Source organism: Microchirus variegatus (genome assembly GCF_963457635.1).
Source record: "Microchirus variegatus genome assembly, chromosome: 14".
In the NCBI taxonomy this organism is placed as follows: domain Eukaryota; kingdom Metazoa; phylum Chordata; class Actinopteri; order Pleuronectiformes; family Soleidae; genus Microchirus; species Microchirus variegatus.
The window spans coordinates 27,480,238-27,497,202 of NC_139815.1; the positions used below are offsets into that span (position 1 = coordinate 27,480,238).

The 16,965-nt window shown below is 39.8% G+C and overlaps 1 protein-coding gene across 1 annotated transcript in view; it reads left to right on the forward strand.

Annotated features, from left to right (window-relative positions):
* The window catches only part of LOC310936566 (ephrin type-A receptor 6-like), a gene marked incomplete at both ends in the record, with an annotated part of 74,230 nt that overhangs the window by 22,503 nt on the left and 34,762 nt on the right, over positions 1-16,965 (forward strand). Inside the window, 4 exons of the mRNA XM_083900639.1 lie at positions 1,210-1,338; positions 1,913-2,062; positions 2,724-2,885; positions 2,964-3,192. Coding sequence (XP_083756765.1) covers positions 1,210-1,338; positions 1,913-2,062; positions 2,724-2,885; positions 2,964-3,192 — 670 coding nt within the window. The remainder of the gene's footprint in view (positions 1-1,209; positions 1,339-1,912; positions 2,063-2,723; positions 2,886-2,963; positions 3,193-16,965) is intronic.

The following is a 16,965-nucleotide window of genomic DNA, read 5'->3' on the forward strand; positions in this document are numbered from 1 at the left end:
ATATCGAAAAAGCGACGATATAAACGATATAGATTTTCCCCCGCGCTCGCCCTGCATGTAAAGCTCCGGCAGTCGAAATAAACATCTTTTTTACGATTGCCGTTGAATGCACCACTACGGCCAGCCAATCACAAACCTTATTTCATGCTTGCTGTGGATCGACAGCTGAAGCAAACCAATGACAAACATAGGAGGGCGGGAGGGAGACGGAGACTGAGACGCACGCACACACACACACACACACACTCACGACATACAGTGGGAAAATCAAAAAAAAGAAAGAAAAGTGACATGAGTGCGGAAGATAATGAGGCCGGTGGCGATTTTGTGCCAAAACATAAATCATCATTTCGCCGCAACCACAGACCTGTGGTCAAGCCGGACAACAGAACCTTACATCAGTTTAACGATCCATTTTATTACAACAAACTCCGAACTGAAGAGCCGCTGTCTGCAGACGTCCTTCTTACACGGGAACATACAGGTGATAATATAGCGCAGGAGACGAGAGGTGTGTTAGCTGCTAGCGGTTAGCTGCTAACGGTTAGCTGCTAACGGTTAGCTGCTAACGGTTAGCTGCTAACGGTTAGCACACTGGGACTTGAAGGAGGACCAACAGGTTTGCGTGATGACTGATAACACATCAAACATTAAAGCGGAGCTGCAGTAAAACGTGATGATGATGAAAATTATTATTTTTTATTTATTCTTTGGTAACTTTATGTTAATGTTGATGACTGGCAGTGAGTTCTCAACAATACAACTGCACTTTCCATGTGGAAAGTTTCCACAGTCTTTTGTATAATGTTTTTATCTTTCTGAAAAATGCTTGGTTTTCACCGAACCTGTAGTTATATCGTATCGCATCGATATCTGGCATGAATATCGAGATATGAAATTTTGTCCATATCGTTCAGCCCTATTTTGCACTGTCAAATATTTTCAATTTCAGTTCAATTTGGCTGTTTTGTTTTCACGTCTCAGGTAAAACAGAACATCATAGTAGATTGTACACTTAAAAGATCAGTATAATTGTTGTATTTTCAGCTTTTTTAATGAAAATAATTTCCTAACCCTACATTTTACACACTGGACCTATAGACTACACATTTAACAGAAACCTATTTCAATGAATTTTATTGACATGACATAACACTCTGTTAGCTATAGGTTGTTTTTGACACCTGCTTCTCTGTTTCCTTCTTACAGTGGGACGCTATCACAGAGATGGATGAGCAGAACAGACCCATTCACACCTTCCAGGTTTGTCACGTCATGGAGCCAAACCAAAACAACTGGTTAAGGTCTGGATGGATCCAGCGACAGGCTGCTCAGAGGGTCTGGACACTTTCCCTCCTACACACACACACACACACACACACAAATAAATGTTGAAAAGGATTAATGCAAATGAACAGGCAGCATGACTTTATTAGGATGGAGAACTGATTTCCATTAAAAGTTGAAACACAGTAGAAAAGGATCAATCAAGAAGTGCAACTACTGACAAAATAAACTGGTTGTACAAACCTAAAACCCAAATGAATAAAGTTCATTGATATTATAATCAATAATTTTTTTTTTTAAACTGTCTTCATATAGGTTTTTAGATTTAGTTTAAATGAACTTAATTCACTAGGGTGTTACAAAAATGTGTCCATTGATTGATTTTTCTTACAAACTGACTGTATAATTCTAAGTTCAATGCTTTTTCTACAGTCTTTGTTACTTATTATAATTTAATACTTGCTAATTAATTGCCACAATGTTACGAGAGCTCTGCTTCTTTTAAGAAAGTGCAAATCTTACCATTTTATTACACACATTAAGATTGATTCCACTGGCAGAAATCTATTTTTATGGCCAGATTCCAATACTATGACACGTTTAATTTCTCCATATTTTGATTTAGGTCTACGTGGAGATGCGTTTCACTCTGAGAGACTGTAACTCCATTCCTTGGGTGTCTGGCACCTGCAAGGAAACCTTCAACCTCTTTTATCTGCAGACAGATGAGCCGCTCCCTGCAGCGACACGGTTTCGACCTCTTGATTATGCCAAGGTTGGTTATTGACTCCGTATAATGGGGGAAGAGTTCTTTGTGGCTGTGCTGGTGTCATTGGAGGTCCAGTGTGTAACGTTTAGGAGGGAATAGAATAGTATTTGGGCTGCAGCTATCGAGTATTTTTGTAAACAATATTCAACCAATTATTTTTTGATTAATAGAGGACGCAAAAATGCAAAATTATGATAATAATTTTTTTTTGATTATTTAATCCATAATCCATAGAATACTCAATTGCAAACATATTCGATAGCTGCAGCCCTAGTAAGCTACATTACATCAGCTTACATCAATGTTTACGTTAGCGTGTGCCAGCAGCGTTAGCTGGAAATCACTTGTGTAATCGTTGCAGCCCTAAATAGGATAGAGTAGATCAGAATGTATTGCAGGGCTGCACGAAAATCATGATCTTGATTCACAACTACATGTGATTCTACAATGATTCTTCTGCATTTTACTTCATGAGCTGCGTCGCAAATAACCAATCCTATTTGTCGATACTACTCCATTCAAATTGAATTTCAACTATTTCGGTTGATGATTCCACTTCATATGTGTGACTCATGGTGCGTTTCCTTAGCTGTCACAAACTCTCACACACTGGACCTTTAAGTCTCACTGAACTGTGCTAAGTGAAGTGCTTGTTGTTGGACTGAAGGTGGACACCATCGCAGCAGACGAGAGTTTCACACAGACGGATCTCGGGGATCGTGTGCTTCGCCTCAACACCGAGGTCAGGGAGGTCGGGCCTGTGACACATAAGGGCTTCTACTTGGCATTCCAGGATGTGGGAGCGTGTATTGCTCTGGTGTCTGTCAAGGTCAGTGAAAAGTCTGGAGTTACTTCTGACTGCATGAACGACAGCTATGTTCACTTTCTTTTCCTCATTACACTTCAGGTCTTCTACAAGCGCTGCCCTTCGACTCTCAGGAACCTCGCCACGTTTCCTGACACGGTGCCGCACATGGACTCGTCCTCTCTGGTGGAAGTGCGCGGCGTGTGTGTGGAGAATGCTGAAGAAAGGGACACGCCCAAGTTGTACTGCGGCGCCGACGGGGATTGGCTGGTGCCACTGGGCCACTGTGTCTGCAGCATTGGCCACGAGGAGATGGATGGCTTCTGCCGGGGTGAGTTGTTTTGGTCGAAAAAAAAGACCATGTTTTTTGTCTGTGTTGATGAGAGCAGAACTTTGACAACTACTGCTGAGGTCAGATTATACTTCTGTCACCAGAGTTGGCGTCTCAGTCTGTGTTGTGCTGAAAAACTTGTTTGAGTGAGTGAGTTGGTTTGTGGTGAACAGGACTCTTAGGCTTAGCACTACACCTCGTACGAACAGTCACTCAGCTAATGCTATGTGGTCTGACTTAGCTTCTATGGTGCGTAGCTTCTATGGTTTCTACTTCACGGAGGCAGAAGAGAAGCTAAACATGTGGAACACAACACAAGAGAGAGCAGGAGAAGAAGAGGGAGACAAAGAAGACATCGCTACTAAGCTAACTTGTTACGCTAGCAAAACCAGTCTTGCTAGCGTAGTCTACGTGAAAGATAAAGTTTAAGAAAAAGTAGCGGTTGAAAGTATGAACCAATTTTACAAATCGAGTGCTTGTTCAGCTTATTGATGGTAACAGTAGATAGATCATCGCAGCGAGAGCAGGAGACACACACATCGTAACACCAGTGGAAGAACAGGAAGTGACACAATATGTCAGCCGTCCCGTAAAAACTAAACAATGGCATCCCAGACTTGTCCTTGGTTGTCATTCACAATAACAAAATATAGTGCCGTGCCCCTTAGCAAGGCACCCAATCAATCCCCCATTGCTGCCCAGACACCGATGCTGCCCATCACTGCTCCTGTGCCTGGTTTGTGTGTTCACTCCTGTTGTGAGATGAGGTCAAATTCCCTCTCACAAGAGTATTTTACTGCCGATCTGTAACATCCAGTATTATATTGAGTAGGTAAAGCAAACATTTTTAAGAGATAATGTTTGAAAAAAATTAATGCAATTCTGTGTTATTTAAAAAATCTTGAGTAAAAGTCTGAAAAAAAAAAAAAAAAAAATCATCAAATTTATCTGGCTACCCAAGACTGCTCTACACAGTTAAAAAAAAGAAGATCAATTCGGACACTACGACGAGAGAAGAGAAGAAGAGCCTCTGGGCCTCCCTGGTCATCTGCAGGAGTCTGACTTTACAGAATTTCTATTCCCTCCCTTTCCTAAGATCCTGCGTCCTTGTCTGATCCTTTCCATCCACATCTCTCTTCATCTACTCTCAGCTCCACCTCCATGCATCAGCGTCTTTCCTCTCGTGTCCACTTTATTTCTCCTGCACTTATTCCCTCCTTGTTCTCCGCCTGATCCCTTTCCCCCTCCCTCTTCTGTCATTCTTTCTTTTTCTAATGCTCACTCCCCTCTCACCGTCTCTCGTTGCCACCCTTTGCTGCTCAGAGACCGTAAAGACTGTGCATTTGAAGAGATTAATGTCTGTCACCCATAGTTTTCCTACCTCGCAATTGAAAAGTCCATCATAAGAATTTGGCAAAGAAAAGTTTTTGTTTCTGATTCTTTACTTGAATGTGGGCGTAAGAAAAGTAAAAATTCGCTGTAAATAGTCTCTGGCGTGGTTTCTCAACAAGTCTGTGCAGACAGACTGGGAGCCAAGTGGCTAATTGCCTTCATTTGTTAGCTTCACAGCTAATTTATCTCACACATAGTCTTTTACTAAATCTCCTCCAACTTTCTTGGTCTTTATTCGCGAGGCTTACTGTAATTAAGGCAGGAGCTAAATTGAGCCACACTCCATGATTAAAGCACACTCTCCGTTCCTACTACTGTTGCACAAGTCTCAGTCAGTTAAAGGAAACACCCTATTTCTACAAGTTAACCTATTTCATTAGGTCCTATGTTCATTAGGACAGTTTTGAGTGTCTGTCTCTTTAAATGCAAATGAGACACAGGAAACTACGTCAGCGTCACTGAGGCTCCAGCAGCTAACAGCAGTTAGCATTTGGAAAAGCCATCATTTGCCAACTCTAGCCGGCACATTGCCGTCATATATAAAATGTATCCACTGGACACGTAAATCCTCTGAGCCTGGAAGTTTGTGTAGAACTCTGTGCTGCACTGAGGAGCCAAGAATAGAACACTTTGCGGAGTTTCGCTCTTCTGGAAACTGTTGCCCTCGCCTGCACTCTCGTGTCTTTTAGGGACAAAGCGAAGTTCTGTGAGAAAACAATTGTCTCAGGAATGTGTCATTGTGACGTAGAAATGAGTGTGGAAGTCAACATCGTGTGTTTTATCTCCTGTACTTAAACCACAAAAACATGAGTGAGTCTTCTTTTTTCACACTCTGTCTACTCATAGGGCCTCCAGAGTCCCACATTATTAAAGTATTAAAATGATTAAAAAGTAGATTTTACATAATATGTCCCTTTAAGGTTAAATTTAGTTTGAATTTCTTACATTTTCTTGTATTCACGCACTCATTTACCCATCTTTATTACGCACTTGTCAATTGTCAATTGTCAATGATTAAATCCATAGAAGAAATCCCCGCTTCTAAATATACAAAAATATTTATTTTCACAAGGCAAAACTTCTTTTTAAATGTTTGAATTATGGACTCTCTCCTCAACCCTTCACTTCAAATACATGACAAACACTCCAGAGCTGCAGTAGATCCATCAGAGCAGCTTCAAGTGGAAATTGTAAAGTATCCTTTATCTGTAAGAAGAGCAAAACACCTGAGAACTCTCTACCTGAACATTTGGAATGTGTTCCACGCTTAAATAATTTCAAGAGACTCCTTAAAACCTGGTTAATACAGCAATACCTTTAACGTCTTGTATTCTTGTCTTGCCCGTCATCATTTCCATGTTTGGTAAAACACCGATCAACGTTTTCTGACATATTAGGAACAAACAAGTACTTGATTTATTGAGAAAATATTTGGCAGATTAATTTATTGTTTGAAATAAAGCATTGTAACTCACAAACAGGGCTTAGGTGAGCTGGGTGCCTTGCTCAGGGGGCACCTCTGCCCCCTGTAATTGTCCTGGATTTTAAACCAGCAACCCTCCATTTACAAGTCTAATTTCCCCGTCACTTGGCCACCACAAGTTGTCCTATTCATTGTCAAAATCCATGTAGTACTCCTGCGGGGATGTGGTTGCTAAGGTGATTACATTGTTTCTTGGTCTCAATCATCTCAAAACAGTAGTTAAAGACACAGTATGTAATGCCTGCCACTGTGGTCTCTCATTCAAAACAACAACAAAAGAACATGTGGGGAAGTTACCTATCATTTTCTGCTTATAGGCAGCAGAAACGCACAGCAGTAATGAGTCGCTGTGACACATCAGTCACAAATTTGCACAATAGAATAATAAAAAAAAAGACAACACACTGGCTAACAAGTACTACTGAATATTTAATCCCTTTATGCCTCATAGGGGGGTTTGTGCCAGACGTTACAGCATAAATAAAGCAAATGAAAGTTAAAATGATCTTGAATAGAATACCGATTTCACTGAATTTAAAAAAGTGTTACATACACTTTTCCAAAATAAAATGTATAACATCAGTGTTGTTAGTTTTTAGATAGTTTAAAGGTACAGTGTGTAAAACGTAACATTTATTGGTGAAGCTTATTTCTTGGGTAATGGAAAACAATAATTCATACAATCAGGTGATCGTACACTTATGGAGAATGAACTGTAAATATAGTTTATCTTCAATTTCTGCCAACGTACGTAGCTTTTACACAGTGGATGCTTTAAACCTCACACGACACCAGGTGCAGCCTTGGATATCCTGCGGTGTTCGATTAGAGGTCATACAGATCTTCAGGCTTTAAAAAATCTGTACATTTTTCATCTTATTTTATGTTGCTGAGTCAAAGTAATGATTCATTTTATATTATATAGCTTTCTTAAAATAACAGGAGTAGCGATACTTGCGCAAAACTCACAAAATAGAACTTTGAACTGAAATTAATTCAATCTGATTTTTAACAAGAGACACATGTAAGACGGTCTATATTGCACATTCTAAAGAAGCCAAAATGCCCCCTGTTCTACTGGTTAATGGTGAAATGTTGCATATTATATCTTTAAAGTGCACATAAGAGAGAGATAACTGACGTGACACCAGTGTAGGAGCTCTGCTCTAATGGTGATGACCCACATCTATTTTCCCCCGTTGCCTGACAGTGGTTATACTGTGGCTTCATCCGTGTCAATGAACGGGTCAGTGACTGACGCAGCAACAACAGAGTCCTAAACTGCTTCTTTCCTCACACTTTTTGTATGGACCCACTTCTTAAAGATGACAAACCATTGTGACCTGATGCACAACAGAGTTCATCACACAGGGTTGAAATTCAAGGCCGTTGAACGTTTTTAATTAGACATGTGGTCATAGAAATTGCTTAAGTTAATATTTAGGTTTGGCCACCTACGGTTTCACGTGCCCTGTGTTGCTTGATGTACGTAGATTAGGCCTATACACAACAAACGTCGAGTCGTAATTACTGTTGTGGACACTGTCCACTGTCACACTCTCTACCGTTGACGTGAGATTCCATGCAGAACAATGAGCGAGTAAAGTGACGTAAGAGAGAGCAAATGATGACGTGATGATGCCTGGGAAATGAAAAAATTCCAAGATCTCTTTCTCACCAAAGAAAATTAGAAAGACTGACTTTCACCAAGATCCCAAGGACAGTTGTCCAGATGCAAAATATGCCGCAAATCAATAAAAGTGAACGCCATCATGGACAAAGCGGCGCTTACAAGTTGACCCTCCCATTTTAAGCTGGGTCAGCACATTAGCACATCCGGTCCTTGAATTTGAGGGGAATTGGTGCTAAACATTCCTTGAAAAGACATTTGATGTCAGCCAAGGTGTGGGAACCCTGATGACAACAATGCATTTGTGTATGTTATAATATAATAACATTTTGTCTCGTTTTAATGCCATTAACGTTTTTCTTTGGGGTCCGAGTACAAGGTTTTGATTGTGATTTTTTAAAAATGTTTCACGTTTATTAACCAAAGTTGGTACACATGTCAATCATGTCCGGGTGGTCCAAAAAGTCAATGACGACTTTGCCATAAGTCCTACAGGAAAGCCGCCATCTTGGGTTGAACTTCCATTTTTTTGCCGATTTTGTCCATTTTTTGAACGAACTTGTCCTAGAGAGCTTTGGTCCAATTATCTTCAAACTTGTTTTATAATTTGTTTTATCTGCAGATTAAATTTGACCTCATACTTTCTTTATGTCTGTGGCGGAGGAGAAATGGGTGTTTGGGTGCCTTGCCCTGGGGCAACACAGCCCTTAACAAGTCCTCGGATTTGATATGACATCCTTTGGGTTACAAGCCCAATTCATTCCCTCTTGGCCATGGGCAAAAAAAAATGTAGTCACACATTTATCTTTCACTCACACATTGCTGCGTGTCTGAGGAAGAGGAGGATGAGGATGAACACCTGCACTCTCCAGTGTACAAACTATGGTGTCACATTGATGCGAGAATCACTTACATTATAAAACAGACAGAGCTTGAAGGAAAACAAACAAACAAACAACCCCTCCACTGTTTTGCATCTTGAACATATCTCTGGGTTATAGCTGTACTGGATCCAGACGCCACATCCTTAATATCATGGTTGCATACCAAGTGAAGGAAAAACCAGATACTGTTTTTATTTCCCTGCTTTGCAGTCGTTACCGTTGGACTTCTTCTTAAAGACCCATTAAGATGAGATGATTGGATTACAGGCTCATTTCTATACACACACACACACACACACACACACACACACAGAATGTGTGTTCTGTGTGTGATGAAGCCGCTCTACCACTTTACAGGCAGCGGGCGCACGAAGTTTAGGCTTGAACTTGCGGTGACTTCTGCTTTCTCCTCGTTTTCATTTTGGAACATTGCTTCAAAGGCTGCTGTGATCAAAGCTGTCTGAGAGGCAGCATGGGGAAGAGCAAAAGAGAGGGAGAGAGAGAGAGAGTGAGTGAGGGAGAGAGGTATAGAGGGAATAGGGGAAAACCCCTGCTCTCTCAACTATAAGCAGAGCTCTGTGCTGTCTTTCCCTTCCAGCTGCCTAAACAAAGGCATCAGCTCTTATCAAACCCTCCTCTCCACCCGATAGCTTTCCGCCAGACTGTTTTGACATCTCAATCGAATGCTTTATCATGATTTTTTTTCTTTTTCTTTTATTCAATGTGAACCACAGGAGAATTACTTAGCGATAGGCTGGTTATATCATGACCCAGATAGGGCAACATCACAGCGCTAATGCTATTTGTTCCACATCCTTCTGTCACAGTGTCATATTCAGTGAAATGTTGAGGTAAAACTAATAGAGACGTCTTCCTTTTTCACCTCCTGTTTGAATTAGACTGCGTGTGCAGACTAAAGCTAGACGTCGTCGTGACATTCAAACGTATTTGGTTGCAGCAAAAACTCAATAAATATTGATATCATGTTTATGCATTGTACAAACATAGTTCCTGTGAATGTTGCTCTTTTTAAAAAAAAGTTTTCATTGTTTTATCCACAAAGAAATTTAAAAAACTAAATGAATTGTTTCACTCGGGAACCTGCACGTTTATTTCAATAATTAATGATTTTAAATGAAAATATTTTTTGGCAATAATTGTCACGCAACCCTACTTTAAAAATTGAAAATTTTTTCCCTAGCACCCCACCATAATTTTGTATTTATTATTATTATTATTATTATTATTATTACTTTTATTAATAATAATGATAATAATAATAATATTTATTTTTTGTCACTCAAGGTCACTTCACAATAAAATACAAATGGTTAAAAATGGACACAAACATTCAGTGCAGACAGACATGTGAAGTTAAAAAGCACTCGCGAAAAGTTTCAGAAGTGAATTCTGCGCTGCCGCTGTATACACACAAAAGCTCCCTCGCTTAGGTCTGATGGGTCTCGCTTTACAGAGCCTGTTTTCAAATTGAGGACAAATAATGTTACATTGCTTCTGCTCACGAAGACCAGAATAACAACATCGACAACAATGTGAATCACCAAAGGTTACACACTGCAGCTTTCATCTCTGCTCATAGAGGACGATGATATTATAATTATTATTAAAAATGTGTTTCATCTTCTCTTTGTGAAAATACACGTCAGACTCACTAAAAAAAAAAAGCCCAGCTCTGTGGAGACGCGTGGTTGATCAGGCAGACGTGCTGCAAACCTTATAAACTGGGCTGAATATGGAATGAGGAAGTGGATGTATTGTCTGGATTGGGATGCTGCCTCTCTCCCTCCTGTCCATTAAGGAGCGCCTGTGTTTACTCTGGCTTTTAACGCTGCTCAGCCAGAGCGAGTGGAGCATCACTCATTCTCTGTGAACTTCCCATCTGCACATCAAAGCTGAAAGACCATGCAGGGTAAACACAGAGCTCCATCTGTTTCTGACAGCGTCGTAAGCCAAGAGAACGTTTCCCAACTCTGCTTCACCCAAACAACTCAAAGTCCTCTTCCCTCCAGACATCAGGTTTGCTCTCTCAAATCTGATCACACGTGTCCAGACAAATGTAATAAGAAAGTGGGCATCAGTGTCTGTGATATTGTCATTTTATGTTGCATTGAGATGGACTCCGACGATATTGTGAAATTTGCTTTGAGCAGCCAGAGGAACCAGACTGTAGTGATCTGATTAGAATCATATTTCAGAGTGAATCCAAAACGACGTTTGGATTGAATTTCGTTCAGTCCAGACTACGGGTGTGGATACAACTGCAAATGTCGAATAATGGCTTTGGTCTATTAGTCTAAACAAGGCTTATTTTTTGTGTGTGCGTGTGTCATTAGAGTCCTGTAAATGTGCTCCATCTGTCCTTAATCTGTTGACTTTCAAGTCTTAAGCTTTCTTAAGCATGTGGGTAAAGTCTAAGCATGGTGGAGTGCTTTGGAAAGTGTGTTTTTTTTAAGTTGGGCTGATCAATATTTATAGTCTAGTTACTATATATTTCAGCAGGGATTGCCTGTAGTAATGAACCCATAGAAAATTACCCCCGACTCGGCAGCTCCCCCGAGCTTTGCAGCATCCTTCAATTTATTATTATCTCTGCCAAGGAGGTTATGTTTTTCTTCACATTTGTCTGTTTGTTTTCTGTTTGTCTGACTCGCTGCTTTTGAGCTACCGTAACTCAAAAAGTTAAGATTGGGTTGTGATCAAATCTTCTTGGAATGAAGGTTATGGCCTAAGGAAGACATGATTATGTTTTAGTGCTGATCCAGAGTCAGACCCAGACTCAGCATCAGTGGTTAATCATATGACATAGGGGAGGCTTTTGATGAAAACTCAATTGAAAATGTATTGCTTTAAAAGAAACTGTCATATACTACAGGTCTATGCATACTATTTTGTGTTTTTATTTATCACATCCAGATCATATGTTGCCACTGTGCATTAATTCACTGATGTGTGATTTCTGAACCAAGATAGTGTTGCTTATTAACTACTATTTATTTATTATTTATCTATGTCAACACGCAATGTGAGAGTGTTTTAATTCTTGTGCCACAGGAAAATGCAGTCTTACTAACTACATTGTCCAATTTGAATGATAAATAAAAGGTTGATATGTGATGAAGCAACATTCTCTGCAAATCTAAACTAATGTTCAAAAGTTTTGGGTCTATTTTGTGTTCCTTTAAAACTCACACTTTTATTCATCAAAAGAGTTGCAAAATGAATAGAAAATAAAGTCAAGACATTGACAAGATTTGAAATGATGATTTTTATTCAAAATGTTCATTTTGCCCTTCAAACTGCTTTCATCAAAGAACCAGCAAAACTGTTTTCAGCTGTGCTAACATCATTACACAAGGGTTTTCAAGGGTTTTCTAATCATCCAATAGTCTTCTAACATGATTAGCAAACACAATGTACCATTAGAACACTGGAAATGGGCCTCTATACACCTATGTACATATTCCATTAAAAACCAGACGTTTGCAGCTAGAGTAGTCGTTTACCACATTAACAATGTATAGAGTGTATTTATGATAAATTTAATGTTATATTCATTGAGAAAACATGTTTTTCCTTCCAAAATAAGGACATTTCTAAGTGACCCCAAACTTTTGAACAGTTGTGTATACACTTTAGTGGGGACCAACATCCACGACTGTTGCTGTTTGTAGAGAATATTGAAGTCAAAGCTCTGGTGTCAAACCTTTTGTTGAACAAACATGTGTAGAAGTGACATTTTACACATTTCTTGTAGCAGTTACATAAACACAAAGCTGGTTTGGCTACAGTCCTGCTCTCCGTCTCCCTCTGTCTCTCTGAGTGGTACTGCAGCCTCACAGTAGGAGTCTGCTCTTCTTTCTGTACTTCTTCTCTGCTTAAGCCCCGCCCCACACTGGAGGATAATTGTTTCATGTTTCGTCCCACGATTGTTGGCGTTTACGACAATTGTGGGTGCCTTCTGATTTTAGGCTGATTTGAAAAACATAATCTGGCCAAATTATCCTGGTGTGAGGGATTCACAGGCATGATTTTATTGGAGGCATTAGAATCGATTTCAAACCGTACGTATTAAACATGTACGTATTTACGACTTAACAGCGATTGGAGGGCGTGAGCAGAACCTCGCAATAACCAATGAAAGCGAGTTGATCAAGAAACCGATGTTGCATACTTTTGTTAAGACAGTTTTGTTGCATTTTTTCAGCAACAAAACATTGCACGCATGCAAGCTATTAACCGACCATAACGACAGTCCGCCTCCATGTCTGTTTATATTTGAGATATCAAATCCCTGGAATCTCTTACCTGAAATCATTTGATTGTGGTCTCGACTGGATTGTCAATTCTGCGTTTTCTCAGGATTAAAGTGTTGAAAATTGGTTGCAAAGTTGGGCCCACGGTTGGTGTAGTGGTTAGCACTCTTGCCTTTGCAGCAAGAAGACCTGGGTTCCTGGGTTTGTGCCCTGTTTGGAGAAACTCTGGAACAAGGGCCTTTCTGCATGGAGTTTGCATGTTCTCCCCGTGTGTGCGTGGGTTTTCTCAGGGTTCTCCGGTTTCCTCCCACAGTCCAAAAACGTGCGATTTGGGGATTAGGTGAATTGGTCACTCTAAATTGACCGTAGGTGTGAGAGTGAGAGTGAATGGTTGTTTGTCTCTATATGTGGCCCTGTGATGGACTGGTGAACTGTCCAGGGTGTGACCCCACCTATCACCCTATGTCAGCTGAGATAGGCACAGCACCCCCCGCGACCCTCTGGTGGAGGATAAATAGGTAGATAATGGATGGATGGATGGATGGTTACAAAGAGTGGGTTTTGTCTGTGATCTTAAAGTCAGGTTTGAAAATAGTTTGGGAGCAGGCTTTAATTTCCTCATATTTAGCAATTTTAAATACGGTGTCTGAGGTTTTCGGTGTTTTTGCATCAAGATAAGACACATAATAAGGACAAATAATTATGTCTCCTCCAGCTAGGAAACTACAGTTACTAACGAGTCAATGTGTAAACCTCAGATAAAGCTTGTGGCGACAGTGAGCTCATATTTTTAGACCCTGAAGAGAAACTATCTCCCCTCTTCACTCCCTAATTCTTTTCTCCACAGTTGTAATTTATTCACATGTTCTCTGCCACTGTTTTTCCAACATATCACGTGTGAAGAAGATAAAACTCTAAATGTTTGCTTTTCAGGAACTTCAACAATTTCACGCTCGTGAATGTGGTTAGGTTAAGGTCAATGAGCACCTGGTTAAAGCTGGGAAGGAATTATGTTGTCAACATCCTCCAGAGTGTGTTTTCATAACACCCAAACAATTTGCGACAAATTTTCTGCTGCTTGGTGGACGACGTGTCACAGACATCTCGCTTTGTCACACAGCACAACAAACTTCTCCTCCTCAGCCTTAATTACCAGAAAAGCACTTTAAAAGTAATGATGACATGTAAAACAAACATTAAGTCAAAATAGGATCATTTTCCATGGTTTCCAAACACAGTTTAGTAGCAGCATTGAGTTAGGAGCTGATGGAGAGAGTAGATGCTTAAATTCTTTTTCGATAGCATGAAGCTACATGATGCAAGTATTTATGGGATGCTATTCTATATATAAGTCAATTATATTGCCATATTTTACTTATGTATGGGGAAGTGCTGGTAAAAGGGTTAGGGTTATAAAATCCTCCTAATATGTCACAGAGACTCAGGAATAATGTTCATATAACAAACTGAACTCACCAACAACAACAGTACAGACTAAATATTTTGCAGATCGAAATCATGTTTATGTTTTGAAATCCACCACGGGTTGCCAGTTACGTCAGAAAACAAAACCTAAAAGACCTCTGTATTTTGAATTTGAATGTAGTAACTGTTTTCGACCACATTCTTACATATGGCACCTTTAAAGCCAACTTGTTGAGGAAATATAACGACATATTAGGTGTACAATTGTGTACAATAATATAACATGTACCTTAAGAAATAAGTTTACGTTTCAGTTATTTGCCAAAACAAAAAAAACAGCCAAGATTCATCAGTGAAGTCAATATGGAGATCTCTCTCAAAGCCATTATTCACTATTCAATTAAAGCTGTTAAATTTTATGAATGAGTAGATTATGGTATTTTGCAAACTCAAGATTTTTTTTCCTGTAATTAAATTTAAATAAATTAATCATTTTATGGAACAAGAATCTAAATCAAATATTATACCATTTACTTATAAATAAGTAAAGCCAACCTTGTGGCAGGTAAATAATTTCTTTGTGTACAATAATATAAAATGTATCTTAGGAGCTTCTCTTATCCATGTTTTGATCATTAATATTGTGTCAAAGATGGTGGGCAGATTATTCTTAATTCCAGATCCTTCCTTTTTATTCCTGTTTTGGGATTGTCAATAGTGTGTTGTTTGTTTGGGTTTGTTTGTATTTGGATTTGAACCGCCAACCTCCCACTCCACCAGAGGGGGCCACTCTAACCACAGAGACATCTGGGTGCTTTCCTCGTCTGACACTCACAGTTTATCATCCACTTCGATTACACTTGTACACAAACCACAAAACCAGATGAATGGTGATGTAGATCTGCATCTGGCCAGCGTGTAATGAGCTCAGCCCCGTGGGCCACGAGGATCAAGAATTGGGCTAGTAACTCGGAGGGTTGCTGGTTCGATTACCCAGTCTGCCATTGCGTCTGAGATGCTGATAAGTGCTGTCAAATTCACTATCATTAATTTGTGTTTGTGTTTAATGCACGTTAACGCATGACGCATTTCCATGACGACTGACTGGAAAAAGACGCGTGACGTCATGTTTACGTGAATCTCGATTGTTAAAATGAGTCTCTAAAGTAACGCTAAACTTTAAAAACAGAGGCACACATACACGGTAGACTAGTACGCTGGTTAATTGTATTGCTGCTCTTTTCCTTTAATAAACTGACCGCTCCAGTTCAACTGTAGGCACGCTAGTGGTGCTAAAAGAGCTAACGGCTAACGGAGCTAACTGGTAAACAGTGCCTGGACTCTGGCGCTGCGGCACGTAAACATGACGTCACACGCGTCTTTTTTCCGGTCAGTTGTCATGGAAGTGCGTCATGCGTTAACGTGTGTTAACATTGACACCGTTAACCACCATTAAGGCATTAACGTGCCCAACACTAGCAAAAATAAGTCATTCTAAATCTAATTTTAAGGGTTTTATCTAACTTTCAAGGTGATAATTGTGGGGAAGTTTGATAACAAGCTCTTAAAGGCTATACAATCAACACAATTCTTTAATTTATATGGATTAGAATGTTATTTTAATAGTCAGGTCAGTTCAAGTGACTTTTCTTTTCCCTTCAGTCGGCACTTTTTTTGTAAGCAAGCTTTCCGTTGTATATTCATTACATATTCATTCATTCACTCATTCATTCATTATGGGCCGCGTCTCCCGGGCGAGAGCGATTTTCACTGTTTTCGTCCAAATATTAAATCAAATCATTGAAAAAAAAAAAATAAGCGGCAGAATAATAGATAATTGTTACTTTCAGACCTGAGGTTATTTACTGGGCAAACACAGTGATCCTATTGTCTTTTTTCCCTCTGTGTGTGTGTGTGTGTGTGTGTGTGTGTGTGCACAGCTGTATCTGCTCTAAATGGAAATATGTATTTTGTGCCAAAATTGTTCCTTTCATGAATAAGAATGTCTTCCTTGACAAAAAGCCAATAGTGACCAAATTGGATCTCATTATGTCTCATTCTGTGTGTGTGTGTGTGTGTGTGTGTGTGTGTGTGTGTGTGTGTGTGTGTGTGTGTGTGTGTGTGTGTGTGTGTGTGTGTGTGTGTGTGTGTGTGTGTGTGTGTGTGTGTGGGGTTGAGGGTGGGGTGCTTTCTAAATTTTTGATGGACATCGCAGGACGAGTATTGTAATTGTGGTCGTCGTCCGTGCTCATAACAGAGAGCAGCAAGCAGCAGCTGGAAATTCAAATGGATGAATCTGTGTGTGTGTGTGTGTGTGTGTGTGTGTGCGTGCGTGCATGCGTGCGTGCGTGCGTGTGCAGGTGTGTTTGTTGCCTTAGGCAAGAGCTCGACACAACAGCAAAGTCATATCTGAAGAAGTGAGCTTCCTCAAAGATTGGAAATTGAGTGACAGATTACTGTGATAATCTTCTGTCTCATTCCTTTTTATCTATCTTCATACTCACTTATACTGTAGTATACTGATTTTTTTCTCAAAGTTCTGACTGTTTAATCTCAGAATTTTGACTTTTTCTCAGAAATCTGACTCTTTAATCTGAAAATTCAGACTTTTTTTCTCAGAATTCAGACTTTTTCTATAATCTCAGTATTCTGACTTTAATTGTTAAAACTCAGATTTCGGATTTT